This window comes from Alternaria burnsii (genome assembly GCF_013036055.1).
Source record: "Alternaria burnsii strain CBS107.38 chromosome Unknown 740, whole genome shotgun sequence".
Lineage (NCBI taxonomy): Eukaryota > Fungi > Ascomycota > Dothideomycetes > Pleosporales > Pleosporaceae > Alternaria > Alternaria burnsii.
Window position 1 is genome coordinate 342,723 of NW_024066112.1, and position 24,592 is coordinate 367,314.

At 50.3% G+C, this 24,592-nt stretch overlaps 7 protein-coding genes across 7 annotated transcripts; 4 read left to right on the forward strand and 3 right to left on the reverse strand.

Moving 5' to 3' along the window:
* Positions 1 to 198: 198 nt before the first annotated feature.
* Positions 199 to 2,817, forward strand: GT037_004960 (uncharacterized protein; the record flags this gene model as incomplete). Its single annotated transcript, XM_038930007.1, has 1 exon — positions 199 to 2,817. One exon carries the CDS (start codon positions 199 to 201, stop codon positions 2,815 to 2,817), a length of 2,619 nt encoding a protein of 872 aa, XP_038786957.1.
* Positions 2,818 to 3,461: 644 nt separating this feature from the next.
* Positions 3,462 to 4,981, reverse strand: GT037_004961 (glycosyltransferase family 71 protein; the record flags this gene model as incomplete). Its single annotated transcript, XM_038930008.1, has 2 exons — positions 3,462 to 4,184; positions 4,241 to 4,981. The coding sequence occupies 2 exons, from the start codon at positions 4,979 to 4,981 to the stop codon at positions 3,462 to 3,464; spliced, it is 1,464 nt and encodes a 487-aa protein (XP_038786958.1).
* A 4,399-nt stretch (positions 4,982 to 9,380) lies between these two features.
* GT037_004962 (fad nad-binding domain-containing protein) lies at positions 9,381 to 16,235 on the forward strand (the record flags this gene model as incomplete). Its single annotated transcript, XM_038930009.1, has 6 exons — positions 9,381 to 9,804; positions 9,871 to 10,098; positions 10,756 to 11,948; positions 13,996 to 14,077; positions 15,215 to 15,381; positions 15,432 to 16,235. The coding sequence occupies 6 exons, from the start codon at positions 9,381 to 9,383 to the stop codon at positions 16,233 to 16,235; spliced, it is 2,898 nt and encodes a 965-aa protein (XP_038786959.1).
* On the reverse strand, positions 12,260 to 14,862 carry GT037_004963 (uncharacterized protein; the record flags this gene model as incomplete). The annotated part of the gene is made up of 3 exons (XM_038930010.1): positions 12,260 to 12,879; positions 12,928 to 14,345; positions 14,393 to 14,862. The coding sequence occupies 3 exons, from the start codon at positions 14,860 to 14,862 to the stop codon at positions 12,260 to 12,262; spliced, it is 2,508 nt and encodes an 835-aa protein (XP_038786960.1).
* Positions 16,236 to 16,930: 695 nt separating the features above from the next.
* On the forward strand, positions 16,931 to 20,361 carry GT037_004964 (hira-domain-containing protein; the record flags this gene model as incomplete). The annotated part of the gene is made up of 5 exons (XM_038930011.1): positions 16,931 to 16,967; positions 17,037 to 17,111; positions 17,185 to 17,403; positions 17,454 to 20,168; positions 20,255 to 20,361. 5 exons carry the CDS (start codon positions 16,931 to 16,933, stop codon positions 20,359 to 20,361), a joined length of 3,153 nt encoding a protein of 1,050 aa, XP_038786961.1.
* Positions 20,362 to 20,661: 300 nt separating this feature from the next.
* GT037_004965 (uncharacterized protein) lies at positions 20,662 to 22,110 on the reverse strand (the record flags this gene model as incomplete). Its single annotated transcript, XM_038930012.1, has 1 exon — positions 20,662 to 22,110. One exon carries the CDS (start codon positions 22,108 to 22,110, stop codon positions 20,662 to 20,664), a length of 1,449 nt encoding a protein of 482 aa, XP_038786962.1.
* Positions 22,111 to 22,846: 736 nt separating this feature from the next.
* GT037_004966 (2-dehydro-3-deoxyglucarate aldolase) lies at positions 22,847 to 23,933 on the forward strand (the record flags this gene model as incomplete). Its single annotated transcript, XM_038930013.1, has 3 exons — positions 22,847 to 23,050; positions 23,108 to 23,288; positions 23,359 to 23,933. 3 exons carry the CDS (start codon positions 22,847 to 22,849, stop codon positions 23,931 to 23,933), a joined length of 960 nt encoding a protein of 319 aa, XP_038786963.1.
* Between the last annotated feature and the right edge of the window lie 659 nt (positions 23,934 to 24,592).

The window sequence follows — 24,592 nt, forward strand, 5'->3', positions numbered from 1 at the left end:
TAAGCATGTGGCTTGACGTGGTGCTGACTGGTAGCCTGCATCTGCCTTGTTGGAGTGTGCGGGGCACGTACGGAGATCGATACCCCACCATTTGCGGAGTGAATCTACATTGCTTACCCACATTCTTCACCAACAAGCTTTTTGTCATACGCATCGAGTTGAGTCAAATCGAATGTAAAGCAGACCGAGCTGCACAACATGGACACATCCGTAGGAGAGCGTCCTCGCACTCCTTCGGAACTCGAAGAAGTTAAGGAAGAGTTTATCGCGAAGAACTTCTCAAAACGCGCGATGTTCTGGGAGGATCTTGCTCTTTTCGTTAAAGCCGAGCTAGATAAACATTTGAAGCAGCTGGATCCAGTTGTGCATTCGACATCCACATACCGAGTTAAAACGAAGGAGTCAATGAGGGGTAAGGTAGAGCGACTGCAGAAGCAAGGAAAGTGTCAAGATCTTTCATCATTCGAGAGCGTCCAATGGGATACCGCGGGTGTGCGTGTGTGCCTCTACTTTCCATGTCAGAAGAGCCAAGTGAAGACCTTCATTGAGTCGTACGAACTCTTCGAGGTTGTTCCTGCCAGCTCGGAACAACCTGCAAGAGTGTTTAGCGAGCGTGGATATCGAATGAAGAATCCTGAGATTCGTCCGTATGAAGAACGTATGGGCTATTACGAGGCGGACCATTATTGCATCCGTCTACGAAGCGACCATGAGGGAGTCAGAGTAACAGATTATGATGACGAACAAGTTGAAATCCAAGTTCGTACTGTACTGATGGATGCTTGGGCTGAGATACGACATGATCTGGACTACAAACACATCCTGGGATCTGCGAATGGTGAAGAACTGCGAGTGCTCGATGCAATCAAGGGCAGCATCATGTCCTGCGAAATTCTGCAAGACCATCTCTTCATACTGCGAAAGCAACACGTCGAGAGCGATGCCGAGAGATGGACACGAGAGAGTTCGGAACGCCTCCGTATTTCAATCATCGACTCCATGTCATTCGAGCCTGGTATCAGATTTCTCTTGGATAGGTTTGGCAGCGAGCCCAGCGAGGGAGCTCTTTTCCGCTATACGAAGGAACTTTTCGAAAGATGCGACATCCATTCGCTGTTAGAGTTCAGACAGACTATGGCAAGATTGATCAGAATTGATGAGCAACCAGAGAAGGCGGCCAAGGCGCAATGGGCTCTGTCATCCATGTATAGCTCCTCTCAATACAGAGGCACTCAAAAGAAGGATGCACTGGAGGACGATACTTTGACATTGTTCCAGTTTGTGAGTATCCTGTTGCTGTACGCTATGGATGTTGAAGACATTGAGCGAAGACTATGGGCGCCTAAATACGACAATGTTGACGATGATGAGGAGGAAGAAGAAGATGAATTGGACACAAGCGATACTGATGAAGGTGATTCGGATGAGACTGGGGATGATACTGGCGATACTGCTAGTGATTTGAGCTATAATAGTGAAGGTAATTCTCACGACAAATCTGAGATCGAGGATGACGAAGACGATGAAGACGGTAATAGCGAGGATAGTGATGATGATGAAGACAATAAGAGCGAGGATAGTAGTGATGATGATGATGATGATGATGATGATGATGATGATGATGATGACGACGACGACGACGACGACGACGATCGTGATATTGACTTCGATATTGATAACATTTGGGGCCCTGACAGAAAGAAGGGCAGGACTTCTCCGAAGATATGGTCGAAAGAAAAGCTTGCGAGAGAACCAGATAGATGGACAAAGCGGGCTTACGAAAGACGCGCAGCCAGGTGGTACTCACTGCTTAGTATGATACTGGACACCATGGATAATTGCCGTCCAGATGTGCTTCACCAAGATAGACCTCGATGGTTGCATACTGTCAGCATAACTTGGCATGTGCATGAATGGGTGGCGACAATATATCAAGATAAGGCGAAGCTTACGGATGTCATGACGGTGGTTGCACGTCTGTTCCGCTATTTCAAGGCTCATATCGAAGATGCCTGGAACGGGGAGGCAACATGGCTGTACACCATAGCCACTTATCTGCAATGGTGGGAGAAGCACAAGGTCTGGCTCTACACCGAGGACCAGAGAGATTGGGAAATCAGGAGAAAATATGGAATGACAATTGGCAAAGAGATGTTGATGGACGATTGTTGGATCAAAGCTAGCCAGGTAGCTGCCGATATCATCGGGGTCGCACCTGTTCATTTGAAGCACGCAGCCCTTTTCCGAGCTCTCTTGAGAGGTAGGCCCGCTGACGACTATGCGCACCTGCACCTGCACGACGAAGATATCGATATAAACCGCCAAGATAGCTACGGCAAGTCACTCCTGGGCGCAGCAGCAGCATTTGGATCAGAAGACATCTGCAGAATGATGCTGACACGTCCTGAAGCGAATTTCAATCTTAGGTTTAGTGATGGACTCAGTCTCATGCACATTGCAGTAGTACGCGAAAATGGCGCAATGATCAAGCAGTTGGCCTCCAGCCTCAACCTGGACACCAAGGCGATTTGGGATGTCGGAGACCTCAACTTCGCTAAGAACAATCGAAAGGCCAAACCAAGAGCACCATACTGGTCTCAATACGACAAACGGGAAAATTGGCGTCCCAAGTCCCACAGGGGAAAGAAATCTCGAGGCTCCCTCAAGATGGCCTGGACAGCTGTTGAAATGGCAAAACGGCGATGCCGTGAGAATGGAGATCTGCAGTCCCTGTATGAGCCGCTTTTTGATGCTGCTAGGCACGCTCACGACAAGAAGCCGTCTCTCACGAAACGATCACGAAAGCGACGTGGCTAATGACATCTGCGCAGATGAGTCGCTTCTGTTTCGCATTTCTCAAGGTCAACCAGCAGCGCCAAATTGGTCGAGCGACTAGTGCGAACACGTTGTTTCCACTGTACGTAGTAAGCTGGTAACCAATGTAGCTATCAGGTTATCAACCCAGGAACATTATTCAGCTGTCATCAATATTTCTCAGGTGGAACAGTGGGGAGAACATTACTTCGTTATGTCGGAAGACTCCGCCGCGAACACATAAACACTCTCATACACTTACAGTCTTTCTGCTTCCGGCACGCCGCCCAGTGCTTCATCGCTCGCTTACTCCTGTCTCGCTTAGCCAAACGGTACGCGCACTCCACTCCAAGTGTTTGAGCCATTCCAGTCCTGCGCCGGGACAGCAATACCGACCCAACACTCCTCGACCTTGCTAATGCCGAACGCACGCTTTCCAATGAATTTTCTGCCCGGTCCTATGCCACGTATTGGCTGGCAAGACTCGAACAAGGTGCAACGGCCGTGGTGCTCGATGAAAGACTTGTAAAAGGAGATGGAACGACGCCGCAAGCAAGTCCAGTAGCCCACTTGTACCAAGGCAATGGCTGATGGCCACGCAGGAACAACAGTGAAGCAGTCGCAGTTCTTCAACACAAGTCTTGTCGCTATTTCGCCAGCATCGTCCCAAACACCTTCGCATAGAAAGCCTTAACCTCCATACACACGTTCTGATCCGTCCTGCACGCTTCCTCCTCCACGCACTCCCACATCCTTTTCTCCACATCGTACCCAAATTTTTCCACTACGTTCTTCTCCTTCCCCCATATCCTATGCCAATCCCCATTTGCATTCCATGCCACGCCGCCCTCGCGCAAAAGCTTCAGCGGGTTGAGTTTCGTTTCCGGAGACACTGTATGCACGAAAAAGGCTCTAACTTGGTTCTTCTCCTCATTTCGTTCGTATTCGGGTTGTATGTGGTTTGGATACGGAGGGTCATAGAGATAATCTTGCATGGGATCTGCTTGGCCCGCTCCAGCGAATATGTATTGTCCATTGACATGATTCCCGAGGGCTGACACGGGGGTTTTCAGCCCGTAAAAAGGCGCATTCACTGCCACGGCAGCAGCTCCAAACGTCTCTTTATCGCCTTGCCCCGGGCCGTTCTGCGATTGTAAGGGATAGTAGTAGTCCGGGCCGAAGTAGTTGTAATATACCATCATGGGAATACTTTCAGCATGGTGCTTCTTGTCCAGTAGTAGTTGGCCTGATTCTGTGCCGCGATTTGGTGGCGGTTCGGCGATACCTGCGATGTGGTAGTAGTGCGGCGATGCGGTGTTGGCGAAGAATCCGGGCCACGTTACGAGGCCGTGGGTTGTGTATGGTGGGGACTATCATTGCGCAACGTTGGTTAGCTTGGGTTTGGGCTGTGGGATAGGCGACGTACATTGAAGAGAGGTGTTGGATCGTGTGCCGGAAATGCATCCGCGTCGAGAAAAAGAACATGTCTGAATGACGAGAAGAGAATGGCGAGGATTTTGAATTGAAAGTGCTCTGGTGGCGCGATAGCAACATCCGCTGTCGAATAGACTTCTTCAACGACGTGACACTTTGCATTTAAACTCGGTAGCACATCCTCGCATATACTCTTTACTTCTTCATACTCTTTTTGATCACCGAGGAAAACTTGAACCGGTAACGTACATCCTGTCCGCCGAAGCATGCGTAGAGATACAAGCAAGACAGGGAATAGCTTCAATCCGCCAGTCGTGACGATACCGGTCTCATCTCCAACTGGTAATAGCGGTGCTAGGCGTCGGGCTGCGACGCGCATACGGCGATGTGCACGCATCAGCTCCGCCTCATCTTCTGCGGGCAGAAATAAACGTTCCGGTCTCTCTTTTTTCTTGAGCGGTTCAAAGTTCCTATCCTCATTGGGCATTTCCTCTGTCGTGACGTTGATGGGAGGACATGCTGGGCGCGCGTCCTCGAGGGAACTCGCGAGCTCTTTCCAGTAGGAGATGAGGTCAGTCTGGTAGTTCGCAGAAAAGGCCGAGCCGGCGGAGAGAAATGGTTGGAGAGTTGAGATGTGACCTCGTGCAAAGAAGATGTAAAGAATGATTACGGAACACAGTCCCGCGAATGAACCAGCCCGCCAGCAAGATACATGGTTGGGACGGATAAGCATAGTACCGGTACTGTACGCTACCGTGAAAAGGTAGCGCAGCAGCCTGCGAACCAGAAACAATGATTCAGGAAACCGTTGGAAAGAAGAAAGGGACGAGATCCATCCCGTTATTATTCATCTGCTAAATTTGGTGGTGGGATCTGTACCCTAGACAAATCTTACAAGTTAGGATTACGGAGGTGGATGTTCTGGCTCTAGCGTGGTAGACAAAGCCAGACCTAGGCTAATGGTGGAGAGCCCTCCTCACACAACAAGGCCTCCAATAATTTTTTTCTATTCAGCGTCTAAAGGCTTCTGCATTTGCAAGCATGTTGCCATTCTGTTATATGTTCTGTCCTTTTATTAGAATTTATTGGCTGTATCGTGGTGCGTAACTAGAAGAAAAGGCCGTCTTGTAGCTGATCTTACTCCCGGTTTTCTCTGCGACGCTAGAGTCTGTAAGGCGTGCAGGATGTTCTGGAAAGGGTGTAGTCTGAAGCCACAGATAAGCCACAGAGTAAGCCTAGAGCCCTGCAGCAAATTAGGTCATTACGGGTCAAAGGACTTTGCTCACCACGCGCCGAGCAAGAAGGGGCCCAGCGCGTAAGCCGCGCACTCCAACAAGTGGTCATCTCCACAATATCCTAACTTCAATGTTTCATTACTCCACCACCACCCTGTTAATACCGGAACATTTTGCGCGCATCTTCTTCGCCATGTCAAGAAAGGGTATTTCCAACCGAACTTGACGCGGTGAGAGTCAATTAGGTCGTTGTGATGAATCTATGGAGAACGGAGTAGGGATCCAAACTGCTAGAGGTAGTTTGGAATAGTATTAGATCATTGCTATCCAATTCTGATCTACAGCTCTAGCTACTGCTTGATGAGTTGCCCGATGTCTTCATAGCCAAATTGATGCAGAATGCGATGTAACAGAATGCCAAAACACAAACTGCGATCGAGTACCCATAATCTAAAAACATCAAGAAAAATGTATAAACACTATACGTCGATATTGCAATGCATACACGCGCAATCAACAATCTCGTCCAGCTTTCGGTAAGCAGTGAAAATAAAGCAAAGTTAACCGCACCCATCATAAAAGCGATCGGTATCCAGGCGATAAAGTTGACCGTAGGTATAAAGTAACCCAGCTGCTGACCCTTTGACGGCTTTTCGACAAAGTATATCCTCGGTACGAATAGAACTATGATGGTGATGAAAATGAGTGCGAGCAGCAAGTAAAAGACAAGGACGTGGAACCAGGTTTCCTGATAAAAGTCGTGATCCGGTTCCTCATGCACTCCGTCTGAATGGCTTGAGTCGAGTCCCGTTGCGATTTCCATTGTTTCTGTCCGTGAAGGTGGCTCCGGCTGAATGATAGCTTCTGCTGGCTCTTTTGCAGCCTTTCCGTCACCAGAGCTTTCTACAATAATTTGATTAGCACTGTCTGCAGTTCATTCGAATTTTCACTTGCCAACAACCAGCTCGATTACGTTTAGCAGTGGAGCCAATAGCAGGATGACCGGGGTGATCTGTCCAAAGCTCCAGTCCCCGGAATCAGGAGCACTCTTCGACCAACCGTCCATGCTCATACGGAGATTATAAACCCCCCAGGCGAAGCTAGCCAATAGCCACCACACCTGTCACCGTTAGTTTGAATCGACGTCTTCCTAGTCTACTGCACGCAAGTGTAGATCTTACCTCAACAATCATGGAGGACCAGAGGTCCAGCACAGCTCGAAAAGCGAGATACGTACTCAACAAGGGGCGATAGAAGAAAAGATTTCTCAGGATTCTCTTTCTGCTGGATTGATCTTGAGACAGAACTGAGGGGTCTGACGGATACTTCGTCTTCTCATATTGTAGACGAAGAAACCTGCGGCCGTATTCGCTGAGATACCTTCGACTGGCAACGACGAGTCCTATAGCTAGCCTTCGATGAAGCCTCACAACTCTTGAAACGAAACCAAGGCCTATGAGTAGAACAGATACTATCATAGATCCGTATGCGAGTTCCGGGTCCTCAGAGGAGGAATAGTCCGCATGTTGATAGTTCATTCCCAATTGCCGAAATGTGCAAATTGCATAACCTGCTGGATCGCTGTTGGAGTTGTAGTTACCGGTTGGAAGGAGTGCCACAATCAGCATCACTACCAGCGCGCCCATTCCAATAAGTCTCCAGAGGCGTTCTCCAGGATGATTGTACAAGTGATTCCTCAGAAAGGTGAGACAAGATAGGTGTGTGAGACTAGAGAACCATGTCAAGTACACCAAGATCTGCCAGTGATATATGGAGAGACCACAATGTAACTGAGCATATCCACTTATCAATATGGACAGTCCTGTCAGAATCTGCAGATCGCTCAAAGTAAGGACGCCCTGATCCACTTGATCAGTCATGCTAATTGTACTGAATGGAGGCTTTGTACCTTTAATAGAGCCTTTTCAAGTCTCGAATTTCTGCTTATGAGCTGTACTGCTGTTTCTGATGGCGCCGAGTTCTTTCTGATCTTCCTCCACAAGTTCCGTAGGTGCCGGAGTATCAGTTTATCGACTGGATTTGGAGTATACGGTATCTGTGGTTGTTCATGGTCTCGGCCACTCCAAAAAGGATCTAAATCAGGATTATGGGCGATAAAATAGTAAATCGTTATGATGAAGACAGTGATTCCTGCGGTGGTGGTGTAACCAACGATAACCTTGGATGACGATCAGCTGAAGACATTAGTTCGTGCAAATAACATACCCCACGCCCAGAAATATCCGAATAATCAGGTATAGCTGCGAACGTACGGTTCTCGGAGCAATCGTAGTGGCAAGGCATGACACAAGGCTGGAAGAAGAGTTCCTTCCCATAATCGTGGATCTAGCCATGCACTTGTATGGCAGGTTGAGGCTGAAAAAGTAAATCTTTCCAGTTTTCAGCTGCGGCTACACCCATTCCCACTTGAAACAATGCCTGGCCCCTGCCGTGGGGGCTGCGTCTCGCGGGGTACGACTATCCTGTTCTGCCTCGTTGTATGCACTGTTTACCGATTAATGCGCCTCTATATTGACAAACATGTAAGCGTCTATACATTGTGGCAACAACCAATCGATACCGAATGGGGTTAGTATCCAATGCACGATAAGTAGCCGGGAGTTTCGAGGTCTTAGAGTTGATGTAGTTAGCCACAATTGCGCAAATCCACACATGAGCATACCTAGGCACTCGAAGAATAGAGAAGATCGCCAGATCTTACGCCAAGTCTGTGGCGTACACTTCTGGACATTTCTAGGCTTGCCTTCATTTTCAGCTTGTTGCGGCGCTTTCGGTTGTTTGAGGCCGCTACTCGCTACTTGCGTCGCAAAAATAGTGGCTACGTTCAGCTAACATATCTTTAGCTCCTCATCATACCATATTTGAATAAACTTAGTCTGCACATGTTATATCGTGGTAATCACCGGAGCCCTCTCTCTATTTCACGTCACGCTTGTAGCCACACGATGCTGCACAATCTGGTCGTTGCGTGCCTAGATTCTCTCCTTGGAGGCAGCCTCAAGAAGGCTCACAAACGTTCTGTTCATTCGTTGTCGCATCACTAGAAATGACAGGCCTGGTTGAACAACCAGATTTTGCGATTGATCACCATAACGCAAGGTCCGATACGTGGTGTATAGTCGCCGGTTCTCTCTAATGTAACTCGCGGTACTTGTCGATTGCGACAGGCACCGTGGGCATTATGCGAAGCAATGAAGAAGAGATATTGGAACTATGATTGCGACCATCGCAGATGGTTAGATGCGGGGCTGGCGCATACAAGTTGGCATCATCCAGAGGCAATGTGGAAGATACATGAGAGAATTGTCGAAAGGAGATGTTATCCAGCTGCTCATTCTCGGTCTTGAGGGAAAATGACGAAACGCTTCGAAAGCAGAGGACGATTTCGGAAAGCTTCGCGGAGCGTACTATACAGAGCTCTAGAAGTACACGGGTGCAGTGTCTGATACCATAACATAAGGTCACAGGAATCGTTTATTGCCCCGCAAGCAGGGCCTCTAAGGTCGTAACACATAAGACAGAAGCGTGAAATGTAATGAGTCGGACCAGAAACGTCTGTGATTGGCTGGCTGCAGGCGTGACCACTCAAGGACTTGGGCTAATATCAACTGGTTGACATTTCAGGGTCCATGTGCACCTCGAGCCTAGGAAACCAGTTTCCCAAAGCTAAAGCCTTTGCTGTGGTAAGATATGATAGCTCTAAGCACTACGCCAATTGTGGCAGGATGTATGCGACATGGTATTATCACTCTTTCGCCACGATCGGCGTCGTTGATCATGACTGACCCCGCAATAGGTATGGTGTCGTAAACGCAACAAAGATCCCACCAACATCCCATATCGATCGATACCTTGTACTTTCATCGCACAACAAGGATGACAGAATCCATCTCCATCCACCCCGCCACTCTCTCCGACATCCCCACCCTCGCAGCAATTCGCACGGAAGCCGCCGAGACCTCTTTACTGACCCATTTCCAGTTCAGCCCCTACCACAGCATCGCTACAGAGAAAGAGTCAAATGCCCTCATCAGTCGACTCTCCGGACGTTTTACTGAACCCGACGGGCAAAAGTTTCGCTTGATCAAAGCCGTGGATTCAAGGAACAAAGAGACGGTAGGATGGGGGCTGGTGAAGTGGGAGGACGGGAGCTGGGTTAATGCTGTGACACCGTCAAGTGCGCAGGCGGTCGCTCCAAATGAAGAAGTAGGACCTACCTATCCAGGGACATTTGGACGGTACTGGTCGAGGAACGTGATCGCTAAATGGCGTTGTATCACGGCTGGTAAGCCCCATGTCAGTAAGTAGCTCTTCCCCGGCCAGAATCTAGTCAACAAGTAGACTGATATCTTATACCATGAATCAGCAATTGGGGCTATGAACGTCAAGATTGCGTGGCAGGGAAAAGGGGTCGGGAGGATGATGATAGAATACATGTATCGTGAGTACGAACTAGAGAAGGAATTGGTAATCGTACAGACCACTGCTTCGGCCGAGAGGTTTTACGAGAAGATGGGCTGGAAGACTGTGGATAGTACCGTTATCGATCTGAGTGACTGGGCAGGAAAAGGGTTGGGATATGGGCTGCTGAGATGTCCGCAGATGGTTAGATACCCCCAGGGAAGATGAGGAATTTTTGGCTTCATGGTGTCATGGGCTGTAGCCTGATGCTCGTACTGTAGTGCTTTCTTCGCTGCCTAAATCATGTATCCAATGACTGTCGTCACAGCCCTCAAGCAACAGTGAGACCCACTACGCAATATCACTTTTATTGTTGCCTAGAGCACTGAATCAAGAAGCTTAGTATCAACTTTAGCAATTTCAGCGAAGACATCACGCCATCAGATCAGATTAGATTAGCAGTAAGCAGGCATGTGAATTTAAGGGTAACTTAGCACCGGCCTTTCACCGGTCTCAAAGAGCTTGTCCGACGGCCGCTGATGTGCCTCACGGAGATACCTCCGGTCTTACGGATTGGAAGTCGGAGCCGACTCGGACGCCGATGGCTTTGTGTAGCAATGGGACTATAACATACAGCGCGAGGGGAACCCTTGGAAGCCAAATTTAATTTTTAGGTAGAATCAATACCAAGCTTCTTACAAGTCTTCTACGAGCTTCCTACCACAAGCCCTCCGAGGTTCCGTAAACCTTCCGCAAACCCTCGTCCTTGTCTAGCCTACGTTCTCATACACCAGCGCTACTATCGCGAAGATGACGACATCGCCATCATGCTTGAACATTCTCATTGTAGGCGCGGGCGTCTGCGGTCCGGCACTCGCCCTCATGCTCCAACGTTCTAACCCCAATCACGTGATCATGGTCATAGAACGGTTTCCCACGCTCCGGACAGGCGGACAGCAGATTGATATCAAAGCACAAGGCATCCCTATCTTGGAGAAACTAGGTCTCCTTGACACAATTCGCTCCTACTGTGTCAAGGAAGGCGGCATGGAGTTTGTTGACCGAAATGGTAAAAGCCTTATGCAATTCGGTATCACGAAAGCGGGAGACACCGCTAGAGGGTTGACTCTAACCCATGAGTTTGAGTTCATGAGGGGGGATTTCGTCAAAATGATGCATGATGTCAGCGTCCAGGAACGCGAGATACTAACCACCAGAGGACATGTCAAAGGTGGACTGACCTACGAGTTCGGCAAAAGCATCACCGCGCTCTGCCATTCTGAATCCTCATCTTCCCCCAAGACAGCAACAGTGACATTCTCCACCGGCGAGACCCGCATCTTCGATCTGGTAGTCGCAGCAGATGGTCAAGCTTCACGGACCCGTTCTCTTGCCTTTGGCTCCGAGATTTCCAGCTCGGCTTTCCACTCCATGAATATCCATGCCGCATACTACAATATCCCTCGTCTTCCCACAGAAGATAACCTAGCGCGCATCTACTTCGCTTCCAACAACCGCATGGTAATGACACGTACGGGCAACCAACCGGCGACGCAAGTCTACCTATTCCTCATGAACGGCAAAGACAAAGACAGAGCAAGCCACATGGCGACTTACCAGAAGAGATCCGCGGAGGAACAGAAAGATGCTTGGAAGAGCTTGTACCAAGATGCAGGATGGGAGTGCCCACGCTTTCTCCAAGGCCTAGACACTGTACAAGATTTCTACACCACAGAAATCGGCCAAGTGAAGATGCCTCAGCATAAACTTTACAAGGACCGCGTTGTCCTCCTTGGCGACGCGGGATACTGTCCCTCACCCTTTACAGGAATGGGCACTACACTCTCCCTCATCGGCGCATACGTCCTTGCAGGCGAGTTGTTTCGACATGGTGATGACGTCGATGCTGCGCTGGAAGCCTATCAAGAGGCCATGAAGCAGCCTGTTGAGGAATGTCAGAAGCTTGGGCCCTACGCAGATGGAAAGGGTCCCCTTCCGAGTTCAGAGTGGGGGCTTTGGATGGCGGGTTGGGCGCTTTGGATGGTGAGCAGTCTAAGAGTTGATAGGGTAATTGGGTGGCTTGCGGGACTTTTACCACTAGGAAAGGAAAAGAGGTGGGAGATGCCGGAATACACGGAGTTCAATCTGACGGCCCTGGAAAGAGAATGAGGTGGTATGCTTGGTATGCTCGTGTTTTTTTCCATGGTTCGCGATGTACAACAATGTTTCCCTAAAATGTATACTATGCAGACCCTCTGCAATGATCCCAGATAGTAAGATGTGAACTGGTTCTGCCAAGACATCCGTTGTATACTCTGTCCAGGTTATCGAAACGTACGTTCCAGAGCGACAGATTACGTCTTTCTCTGCCTAGACAGCTTCTTCTTAGCCCTCTCCCATCTCGATTTATCATTCCCACGATCAAGCAAACCATTCATTACACGCTCCATCTCTCTTTTCCTTTCCTCGAAATCCGCGTTCCAGACTGCTGGGGCGCCAAAGCGTTTTGAACATACCTCCCATTGCTTGACATCTAGCAAGCCTAGTAAGCGACAACTACGCACCAAGTCTTCTCTTGGTAGCGTGACACCTTTGGTACGAACATAGCTGGTGAGGTTGAACAACACAGCAAAATCAAGAAAGTCATCGATGCTGACATTTAGCTTGCGGGGTATTAGTTCGCCGTATACCGTCGAGTATATGGCTGCAGTACGCCCTACTTCATCCAGAAATTTGATTGGACAAATCTGGAGACGGTGTTCTAGTCTTAATGCGTATTCGATGCAGGATGCGAAGTGGGAGGTCTTGGTACTAATGGTACCAGCAAGTGTCTTGAATAGACCGAGTTGGCTGTTGGCCCAGTGCCATTGCGGATCGAAAGCGTCGTGTCCGGTATTATCGAGCACGTTGTTCCAGACTCGCTGAGATCGGACGAAGTCGCGCGCAATGCTATGTGTCCAGGTGACATGAGATGCTGTCTGTGTTCAGCTTCGATTGGACCTCGAATACAACACGAACGTACCTTCCGACAGCACGGCGCTGGAGCCCTTGTGCGAGCTTTCCACTTCTAGTAGACCTCGACATCGAGAGTTTAGCTGACGTTTCATAGTTCCGAGGCGCACCAAGATGTCGGATCTTGACAGCGGTCTGGCCTGGCTCCTCAGTGCTGGATCATCATTCTCACAGTCTGCAAACCAGAGCTCCAGTAACATTGGTCGTGTTTTCACAGCGAACAAACGGAAGAGTTGGCAGGCGTGCCTCAGGTGCCGTGTATTCAGACTACCAATGAGCTTCGTGAAGAGTTGCTCCAACCCAGACGGGAGGGAATCTAGTTGAGCGTTAAGGTCGTAAATGCGGGCTGTTGTCACCAGTCCATCAAGTAGAACATTTACCACGACATGTACCCAAAGAAAGATGCCGGCTGCCTTGTTGGCTATATTTTTGATGATATTGGTAGCAGATCCGGGGTCTGAGCTACTGAACTTTGCATACACTTCGTTGCCTATTAACGAAGCCTTGACGTAATTGTGGATGTCTTGGCGATTGCAGCGTTCGAGGCGAAGACAAGGCTCGCCTCTGAAAATGCGAAGGAACTCTGGTGTTGGCCTGCTAGCTACGCAAAGTTTGATTTGCGGAAACTTAGCCACGTCCGTGAGAAATTGCACAAGTTCTTTCGGGTCTCCGTCAAGTTCATCTAGGCCATCGATCGCGAAGAAAAATGACCTCGGCGTGAGAGGGGTGGAAACCATCATGATGAAGACATGGCGTAGCTCGTTCCATGTAAAAGGTTGTCGACCCCCGCCAAAAGTCCCAAATTGCTGCCAGCGATGGTGGAAAACATGTAGTAGGGTCTTCCTGTCACGTTTGAGTGCGCAATAAAGCAAAGTCTGTAGAAGGCCCAATCGCGACTTTTGCATGTTGTTTCCCAGACTTGAGGAGAAAAACCTTCCCCTGACGACTGGTTTTGCCTTGGCCCAGGTTTGTAATTGGGCAGCAGTCCGACGGTGACTGGATAGGAACTTCATCAGCGTACTCTTCCCAGCACCGGGCTCGCCAGAAACCCAATAGAGGTTGCTACAATCGACTGCAGCGAGCCACCGAGGGAAGGATTCGTAATCACGAGAATCGTTCCGATGGTAGCTTCCGTCGAATGTCCATTGAAAAGTTCCGGGGTGCGTACACGGGACTGCCTTCAAGCGATCGGGTAAGCCAGTGAATCGTAAGTGTGCCAAAATCATGCTTGCAAAGCGACTTTCTATGTCGCCGCTTACAACGGAGCCTTTTAAGGTGTCTGAAAACGATGAAATGTCAGCCGTTTCCGTGGGCTTCCAATTGTGATGGTTGACGGCGTAAAGTAACTGCACACGGGCGTTGGCCGCTTTGTCCCCGGAAAGCCATCCCTTTTCCAGATGAGCTTGATCAAGCTGTGAGATGCATTTTCTGTGTCAACAATTAATGGGTGATGGCATCGGGAGTATCACACTTACCTGAGTGAGGCGAGAAGAGCGATATCTACTTGCTTACGAACAGAATTGAGCGTGTCTAAAAAAGCTGATATCGTCTTCTGGTTATAATACAAACACAAGACGCTGCGTAGTCCATGATCAAGTACAGTTTGTTCGCCCACGTCGTGGTTGCGCTTCGCTTGGTCCAGTGTGGCTTGTAAAATCTTCGCCACTCCCGCACCATCTTTCGCACATGCGATAAGTTGCGCATCCGCTGTGTTGTGTTGATCAGGAGTGGTATTGGAATCTCGGACTACATGCTGTGTCTTCCTGAGTTGTTGTGATAAGTCGGCGAGGTTAGCTATCGCGTCATCGAGCAGTGTAGGTTCTTTCAAGGTGTTGGCATCAGATGCGTGTAGACCGCCCACTTTACCCTTGTGTACCACTTTGGCCGAGTACTCGACAAGTTGTATGATGGATGAAGCCAGGGATACAGCATTCGAAGGCTCCATGGGTGTGCGAGGTGTTGCAGGGCAACATTGTGTAGGCAGTCCACCGAGACACACATGGACGGCTAAGACGGAAGGTTGATGTTCACGCGCACATCGCTAAGGCGCCCTTTAGCCCAAACGCGTGAATGCAGTCGACTCTCTAGTACGTCTAAGGGCACGATAGTAGTAAGGGCTTGCTTTTCTGCTGCTAGCCGGCGTCTCCATAGATGCCACGCTCTTCCTAGTCGACTGGATGACGTGCATTATCATTATCACAAGAGCCTAGCCCCGTCCATGTAGAAATGTGGAAGGTATGACGATGAAAGACTAGTGCGAGACATGTGAAGACGGATTTGTGTTTAAGTGGGGGTAGCGGTGAAAGATCCGCAGTCGTGGTTCGCGCCATGCGAACTCGTCTCGTTTTCGCATTGCGGACCACCGAGACCACCTGGACCGTGCGCCAGCAAGCTTTCCCGGACTTTGGATGGTTGCGAAGCACTCCTCTGGCCTTCAACCATGGCCGAATACTGGAAATCGACAGTAAGTGAGACCAAGAAAGACAAGCGCGTCATAAACTAACTCTACTGCAGCCAAAATACTGGTGCAAGTTTTGCTCCGTGTTTGTCAAGGACACCAAATTCGAGCGCGCGCAGCACGAAGCGACCGGCCGCCACCAAGGCAATATCCAGCGTAGTCTGAAGGGACTACATCGCGAACAGGAAAACGAGAAGCGCAATCAGGCGCGCGCACAAGCAGAGGTCGCTCGGCTGAATGGCATTGTACCATCGGCATCCTCCACTCCTTCCGTCGCGACTGGCGTAGGCGGCAAGCCCACATTCAAGAAGGAACCCGAGAAGAAAGCCACAGTAGACGACAGGAAACGACAATGGGAGCAATTGGCAGCTATGGGTGTGGCGCTTCCCGCGGCTGCAAGAGGCGATTTGGCGATAGCGGGCGAATGGAAGACAGTAAAGGAAGAAGTCATGGGAGAAGTCACCGAGGACGGAGAGTTCAAGGCAACATCGTTGAATAAGGGTGTACGGAAGCGGCAACTGGATGAGGATGAGGAGGAGCAAAAGGCTGCCGGAGAGCTCATCACCAAACGGAAAGGCTGGGGACACACGTACAAGAGTTTCCCGGGCAGCAAGGGTGGCGATGACGATGACATTGAGAGCTTGCTTGGGAAGAAAAAATCGCAGCCAGAGGTCAAGAGAGAAGAACATGGGGATGGAGTGAAAGCTGAAGTTGAAGAAGAGAACGAGGCCAAGACCCTGCAGGACATACCCACGGCTGAAGAAGCGGAATCAAAAGCTGCCGAGGCCATTGTGAAAAAGGAGGAGGATGCGCCAGCTACACCAGCGGTGGTGTTTAAAAAGAGGAAGAAGGCGAAATGAGCAGCATCATGACCCGTTCCATCCACAATCCATGCGTCACCTGTCGATCACGCTGTTATCAGCCTCGGCTCGTCTGCTATGGAATCCAGTTTCGAAGTTGACATTCGTTGAATGGATCTGCTTCCAATGAACTCAAGCGAGGTTTGCATGGGCTTTGGCACCAAGCAGCAGGACATGCGTGTAGCAGAGCATCTTTATTATGTATGCAAGGGCTTGCTGGATCATGACTTGGATAACGAAGCTGGGTAGGATGCATTCAGTAGAATGTCGCGTTGAGTAGTGTAGTTCCAGGTTCAGATGTCTTTGTAACAAGCAACCAATAGGGAAGCGGGATGGCTGGCCAGCTTCGAAGAGGACCTTAGCCGTTCTTGCGTAACAGATGATTAGAGACAGCGAGATGAAGGAAGACCAAGGCGTAGTGTTAGCATGAATGCATGATAGACCCCCACAGTCTTGAGCGGCTCGTTTAACGTACACTTTCGATCGGCGCATGCACCTAAACCTTAAACCCCTGCCCAAACGTCTGCCAAGTAGCGTCGACCGCGAGATCGCGTCGCCAACACCAGACAACTGTCGCGGTTCACCAAAACGTGCGCCCCAACTATCAACCCACGACCTCTTCTTCCAGCCTTTTCTGCCCTACTTTCATGGTCGCGTAATAGCATGATTCAACTGCTAGCGATATTTACGCGACCATGCATCTCATTAAACCACAGTGGTTAACACACCCGGGTTGGTGCATCTCTGCGCATGCATGTGCTATTGTTGTATTGCCATGTTACTGACACGAGCTTGTCATAGGCGAACAGAAGGACTTCGAAGTATACAGTTGCCACGTTTCCCCTGATGGATCGCGCTTGGCCACGGCTGCCGGAGGTTCGTCAACCTACCCTGGGGTTTCCCGCGCGATGCGTTCCTCCCGAGAAGACTGTTGACACATCATATACAGATGGCTATGTACGTGTATGGTCCACCGAGGCTATCCTGAACTCAAACGACCCCTCGTATACGAAACCAAAGCAGCTCGCGGCTGTGAGCCATCATTCTGGTACCATTCACGCGGTCCGCTTCTCTTCCAACGGCAAATACCTGGCTTCTGGCGCAGACGACAAGATAGTATGCGTCTACACGCTCGACAAAAATGCGGCGCCGGCGCGTCCAACATTTGGTGGGTAAAGGCAGGGCACCCACGATGAAGGTGAGCTGATAGAATCGCAGGAACGAACGAACCCCCGCCCGTCGAGAATTGGCGCGTCACTCGCCGCCTCATAGGACATGAAAACGATGTGCAGGATCTTGGCTGGTCATTTGACTCGTCAATCTTGGTATCGGTGGGGTTGGACTCGAAAGTCGTAGTCTGGTCTGGGCATTCCTTCGAGAAGTTGAAGACACTGTCAAACCACCAGAGTCACGTCAAGGGCATAACATTTGACCCAGCCAACAAATACTTCGCTACTGCTAGCGACGACCGCACCATCAAGGTTTACCGATTCAACTCTCCGCCGCCAAACGCCTCGCAGCAAGACCAGGTTAACAACTTTGTTTTGGACCATACCATCACCGCGCCCTTCCAGACTTCCCCGCTTACCACATACTTCCGCCGTTGCTCATGGTCGCCTGATGGCGCACATATCGCCGCTGCGAATGCTACAAACGGGCCAGTTAGCTCCGTCGCTATCCTTGCGCGTGGTTCGTGGGACGGAGACATCAGTCTGGTCGGCCATGAAGGGCCCGTTGAAGTAACCTCGTTTTCTCCGCGATTGTTTTACCGGGACCCACCGCGACCAGAAAAGGACGGAACTATCAACCAGCCAACTGTTACAATTGTTGCTTGCGCCGGACAAGACAAATGCTTGAGTGTGTGGAATACAAGCTTTCCTAGACCGTTTATGATCTCGCAGGAGCTGGCAGGAAAGTCTATTTCTGACTTGTCGTGGGCACCAAACGGAGAAACGCTATACGCCACCAGTCTAGACGGTAGCATATTGACACTCGTGTTTGCGCCTGGAGAACTGGGCTATCCAGCGACATTGGCAGAGAACGAAAAGACGCTTGCCAAGTTCGGCGCCGGCAGAAGAGTTGGCATCATCGAGGGTACAGACGCACTACTTTTGGAAGAGAGCAGTAAGAGTGGAGAGTTAAAGGGTGTTCAAGGCAGGATGGGTGCACTCATGGGCGACGCCGGAGGTGCAGTCCAACCGCCAACCATTCCTAACGGAACCAACGGCGCCACTACTACGACAAGCCTCACGAATGGATCGAGCGCTGCTGCACCACCAGCGGCCCCTACTGAGCCAGCTCCAGATGCTAGAGTCGAGAAGCTCAAGCAAAGGGTGACCATCAATAAGGATGGCAAGAAGCGGATAGCACCTATGCTCATGTCGTCTTCATCCGGTGTCGGCGAATCATCCTTGCCTCAAACGCAGCTCCTCTCTGCAACAGCCACGTCAGGCGGTAGGAATGATAATCCCCACAATATTTTAGATCTGTCGAAGCCATACGATGGGTTTCCAAAAGGTGGACTCGCAACCATGTTGATAGGAAACAAGAGGAAATTCGCTGAAATCGAAGGCGATGAAGACAGACAAGTAGAGCGGAGATTGGCTGGTTCAGTCAAACCTGGAGGTGCAGCAATTGTACTTAACAGTGAGAAGGGTCTTGTTCCCCCGGCTGCTGCACCATCGAAGACAAACGACCTGACAGAGCCTCCATCAGTTTTAAGGCCCGCCATCGTCAATCCTCACATGGCCCTCGCCCAGGTACGATTGGCTGTGCCAAAAGTCAGAAGTGTTATCGTGCGAACCATGGACGGCAGCGAGCCACCGCAGAGTGGTGTTGATGCCAATACAGGAAAGGCAGAAATACCAGACACTGTCATCCTAGAAGCTCGCAACGCCAGCGGGCCATCACGGACAGGCCGTCCACAAGACCACGATCCAACAAGACTAACCTGTACCAGCAAGGGGCAGTCACTCTGGCAAGATTTCCTGCCAAAAGCCGTACTCCTAGTCACAGGCAACACGAACCTCTTTGCAGCGGCATGCGAGGACGGCTCAGTATACGCGTGGACTCCCGCCGGTCGCCGAACCCTCAACGCCATGGTCCTAGAAGCACAACCGGTAATCATGGACTGCCGTGGCTGGTGGCTAATGTGCATAACAGCAGTCGGCATGGTCTACATCTGGAACCTAAAAACAATGTCCGCACCGCACCCACCCATCTCCCTAGCTCCCATCCTCGACGTTGCAGCCTATGCCCAAGGCCCCCACCTCACGCGCTCTCCTGGCATCGTCTTCGCGCGCCTAAACTCTGCGGGTCGCATAACAGTAGCCATGTCAAACGGCGAGGGCTACGCATACAACCCCGACATGTACATTTGGCAACGTCTCTCAGAACCCTGGTGGGGTGTTACAAGTCAATACTGGAACTCTACTGATTCCTCCGTCGGCAACATCCGATCTTCCAAAGACAAAAACGCAGCACAGAAAGAAAAAGACGATCAGGTCTCTATCGAGAACATCTCAGCGGGAATCATACCTGCACTCGAACGCAACACGACGAACCAATCCCTACTCCAAGGCCGCGCCTTCCACCTCCAGCGACTCATTAAAATCCTGGTTTCTGCAGAGGGCTACGAAACGTTTGAGAGTTCGGCGTCTGTGGCGCATCTCGAGAACCGCGTTGCAGCTGCACGTACCCTGGGTGCGAGGGAGGAGTTTAAGATATATCTTACCATGTACGTTAAGCGTCTTGGTGCTGAGGGCCTCAAAGGGAAGATTGAAGAGTTGTTACGCAGCCTCATGGGCAGTCTTGTCTCTGAGGATGAGGAGGGCAACAACGATGAGGAAGAGGATGAAGGCGCAATGAAGGAGCCGGAAGAAATCTGCGGGTGGAAGAGGGAGGAGTTGCTCAAGGAGGCGGTGTTGATTCTTGGTAAGTTTTTCTCTTTCTCTCTCTCACACACACATGCCTATCTTTTACGATGTTTTCGGATTCCAGGTTGCTAACATGGCATGCAGGTAAACATCGCGACCTCCAGCGTATTACGGTGCCGTATGCGCGTCTTCTTGGTATCGTAACCGAGGGTCAGCGTGGCGACGATCAGGCTATGATTACGGATATGTAACATCACTCTTCTGCTTGTTGTTCCTCTTCTTCTTGATTGTACTAAAAGCATCACCATGGCTGGTATAAGGGCCAAACGGTGCGGTTTGGCAGTGTCTGGAGTCACTTGGCGTTCTCTGGAAAGACGAGTGTGTAAGGTTCTGGGAGGCAGCGGATATCCATATAATTGTAGACATTTCTGGCACGGAGAGGACAATCCTGTCTGTGAGCGATTGAAGTTGAGATTGATAATCCTAGTATAGCGGGTCTGTCGATGCTCTGTGTGCGCTATGCACAGATATTTGGCGTTGTTACTAAGCGTCTAAGTTGCATTGCACACCTCAACATATAGCTCAGCTACAGAAGGCACCTCCTTTTCGCTCCACGTATTCCCCACCCCGCTCCCAACATGCCTTGCAAACAAGAAATCTGATCGAAGTCCACTCTCCTCACCGACGTCAGCCGTTACACTTGCACTCCACAATCTCGTTCGCTCTACTGGCCAGCCCCTTCCGTCAACTTCTTTCTCTTCAATCTCCACGATACGCTCGGCTACTATGCGATAGAGATCGGGGTCCCAGAGGCCTTCACGGGGGAGATCCCGAGATAGGAGCGCGATAGCAGCGCGACGGGTAGGTGGATGGCGGCAGCGGAGGGCGACATAGTACAAGGCGGGGACTAGACAAGTATCGAATGTGAAGTTGGCAGCAGCGCCAGAATGCATCCTGTGCTCTTGAGCAGGACTCGCTGTGTCTGCAGTCTTGTTTACGAGGAATTTAGCGTGGTATATGATGGTTTTGAAACTATCGAGATACCCATCGAACGACATCTGACTGGCATCGTGTACACATGCGGAAGCAGTGTAAGTGGTGTAATAACCAATTTTCAATGTAATCATCGCAAGCCTGTCTTCTTCAGAGATGAGCGCAGAGCTTTCTTCAAAGGCGAGTAAAGCTCTGAACCAAGTCTGGTGGCAAGCTAGAACATGGGTTTGCCGCTCAACATCGGATGGCGATGGTTCAAGGCCTTGGAACAGCTTGATAGCGAAATCGCGCGCAAGAATAATTGAAGCGTCTCTCATCTCGCAATATGAAAAACGCGCCTCGCGTAGATTGTTGAAGGTTTGCAGGTGCAGGTGATTCAGCAGCGTAGATTCGAGGAAAGCAAATTCCATATCCACATCTACACCATGTAGTAGTGCGGATATCAGACCCTGTGTGAAGATTGGGACAAGAGTCTTCTCGATCATCTCTAGTGGTCCGCTGATGCCATTGTGTATAATCTTGGTACGGGACTCGCGAGAAAGCGTGTCAACACCATGTCTTCTCCGCAGCTCGGAGACAATGTAAAGCCCGTTTCGCATGTGAAGCAAGGCGTTTTGCTTATCGGCTCGCAGAAATTCTATGCAGGCGAAGAGTAGGCAGGTCACCAGCCCCGTTTCTGGCGCGTATGATGCTTCACTCATGCGGGCTACAAGACACCTGATGGCTTTGTTGTAGTGTAGCCCAAATTGGCGGCTGGTCTCCACATCTCTTTTTGATGTATCATGACGCGTATCTGCTAGGCTGTCGCGTTGTGTTTGATTTAGATAAGTGAGGGCTATCATCGCGTTACGGACAGAGGATTCGGCTTGTGCCATTTGGAGGACTATCCCACACCAGAAGTCCCCGTCGAATCTGCGGGATAACATTGGTCCGATGTGGTAGTGGTAGAACTCCAGATACTGTGCATTTCCAGATCCGGAAAACGACGAAACTGGGTGCTGAGGCATCCTCGATGGACCCAACGCGAAGCTGATGACTTGAGTCTGGTATGCATGCTTCATTCGGCTGTACCCATCGCACTTGCGACCAGTACTAGTGCATCTACTCAGGTGAACATGGCAGTTTTCAAGCCTGCGTGTGAGGGAGCTTGCCTGCTTACTTTAGGCAATAAGGCCGGTCTTCGTCACATTTCACGCGGCGTTTTCTATCGTCGGTTGGTAAAGTCATTGGCAGGTAACTGCGAATCCATCATCTTACTTGCACGTTTTGCATCCGGTTTTTACTTTGGGGTTGTTTTTCCGAGAATGTTGGCTCGCGCCGGCGACAGTATTCAATGACATGATGGCTGCATACGATATGATAGACGATCATTGTCATCTAACGGCAGTCAAATATCCAAATATGATGGAAGTGAGCTCTGACATGGTCACAGCGCGTTGATGTTGATAGCACGGAGATAAAAGGCTCCACAAATCCAATAGGGCGTCGTATCCGCCGTAAAGACCCCAGGCGCCCTTGACTCACCTTGCACAGAAGAAGACCCGTAACAGCATGCGTCACCATGGATATAAGAATAGACGATCATCGTTCAGGTCCCCCAGGCAAGAAATCCCCTCGAAATTCCGACTTGTTAACAAAGAGAGTATACCGCCATTCCCCATAAACCCGCATAGCCTAGCGCGTCCCAGTGTGGGGTAGCCATCTCCAACACGGCAATATACCCCTCTCGTCCCTGCAAGAGCCATGACGATATCGCACGCCCTACGAAGAGCCACTCTGTCGAAGTCACTCAAACCGGCTTCTCAATCACTCCTCAAGCGTCCCCAGATCACTTTATTCCAGAATAGCCAATCATCTTTCCGTTCGCGAAACATGAACACCCTCCAAGAAGCAAGCCGGATATACAAGGCCTTCCAGAAAGGCGGGCCGACATTCGGAGGATGGCAGGTAAGTCATCCTGAAGATGAAACAAAACTTGATGTAGAGAGATTGACGGCGCTTTAGATGCTACCAGGGACAAATCATGCTCGGGCAATCGCCCGTTCAGGCGTTGACTGGATATGTGTCGACACGGAGCACGGCAACATCAACGACAGCCAAATGCATGAAGCAGTCACCGCCATAGCACACGCAGGCGTGAGCCCTCTTGTTCGTATCGCAGCAAACGAACCGTGGATGGTAAAGCGTAAGTAATTCCTTGTCTATACGTCAATCACCCTCAGCATCCCCACGCCACAAACTGACACTTCGCACAGGCGCTCTCGACAGCGGGGCCCATGGTGTCATAGTCCCTCTGATTTACACAGTCGAAGACGCCAAAAAGCTCGTATCCTCCGCCAAATTTCCCCCAGAAGGCACCCGGGGTTTCGGCTCCCCCCTCCCCACGCAATGTTTCTCGAATGAACCACTAACTTACTACCTTCGCCACGCGAACAGTACGCTTCTCACGATCGTACAGATAGAAACTGCGTCTGCACTGGCTTCCTGCCGGGAGATTGCCGCTTTACCCGGCGTAGATTGTTTGTTAATCGGGCCGTTTGATCTCGGTAACAACATTGGGCATCCTATCTTGACTTCGACAATGGACAAGGAGTTGGAGGAGGCGATCGAGAGCATCAAAGAAGCGGCGCATGCGGAGGGAAAGAAAGTGGCTATGTATTGTAACTCAGGAGAGGACGCCAGGGGGTATGCAGAGAGGGGATTTGATATGGTCAGTATACTAACAGACCAGATGGGGATTACCGGGGCGTTTGAGAGGAGTCTGGGGGTGGCCAGTGGGAAGGTCGAGGGGAGTGGGGAGAAGGGAGTCAAGGGGTACGATGGGAAATAGAGTTAGTGAGATGTTAAATCATAGGCTCAGGTACGAACCTTCAATGTGATATGGTTCCATATGCAAGTAGGACAAGGGATTTGCGTGAGACGAGTGTATGAGGTCTACAGAGATGCTTTGGGGACCGTCGAAGAGTAGCGTCGCGGTGGTTAAACCGAGGTTGCCATGGAGCCAACGTATCGCTCATACACCCAATCCTGTGCTATTTAAGCTTCCCTCTCCATGTCTGACGAGTCATCGAATTAATGTGATTGGTATGTATCTAGCGCGGTATCGATTTGCTACGTGCTCAGGGCACCTTGAGGAAACATCGCCAAAGCAAAGACCGGGAAGGCAAAGAAAAGCTTGGAGCTTTGCTAACTCATCATCGTTTGGAATGTTCTATGTTTCAGGGTGCCATCGACACGCATCGCTCAATGCACCTTCAACAGACATATTCCTCCAAGGATGGCCTGTAAATTCGTCGATAGGACACATTCCTAAGCCGAATGTCTCACCAGTTAACTTAGCAAAACCTGGACCATTCCAGTTTCTTGCACGCACCAGGGCACACTGAAGGAAATTCCCGACAAGCAAGAAGAATTGAGTGTGTTGTGTCCGGTTCTTGGCACCGGTCGTAGTGTGAGAGTTTGTGAGACAGGATGCTAGGTATCATTTTA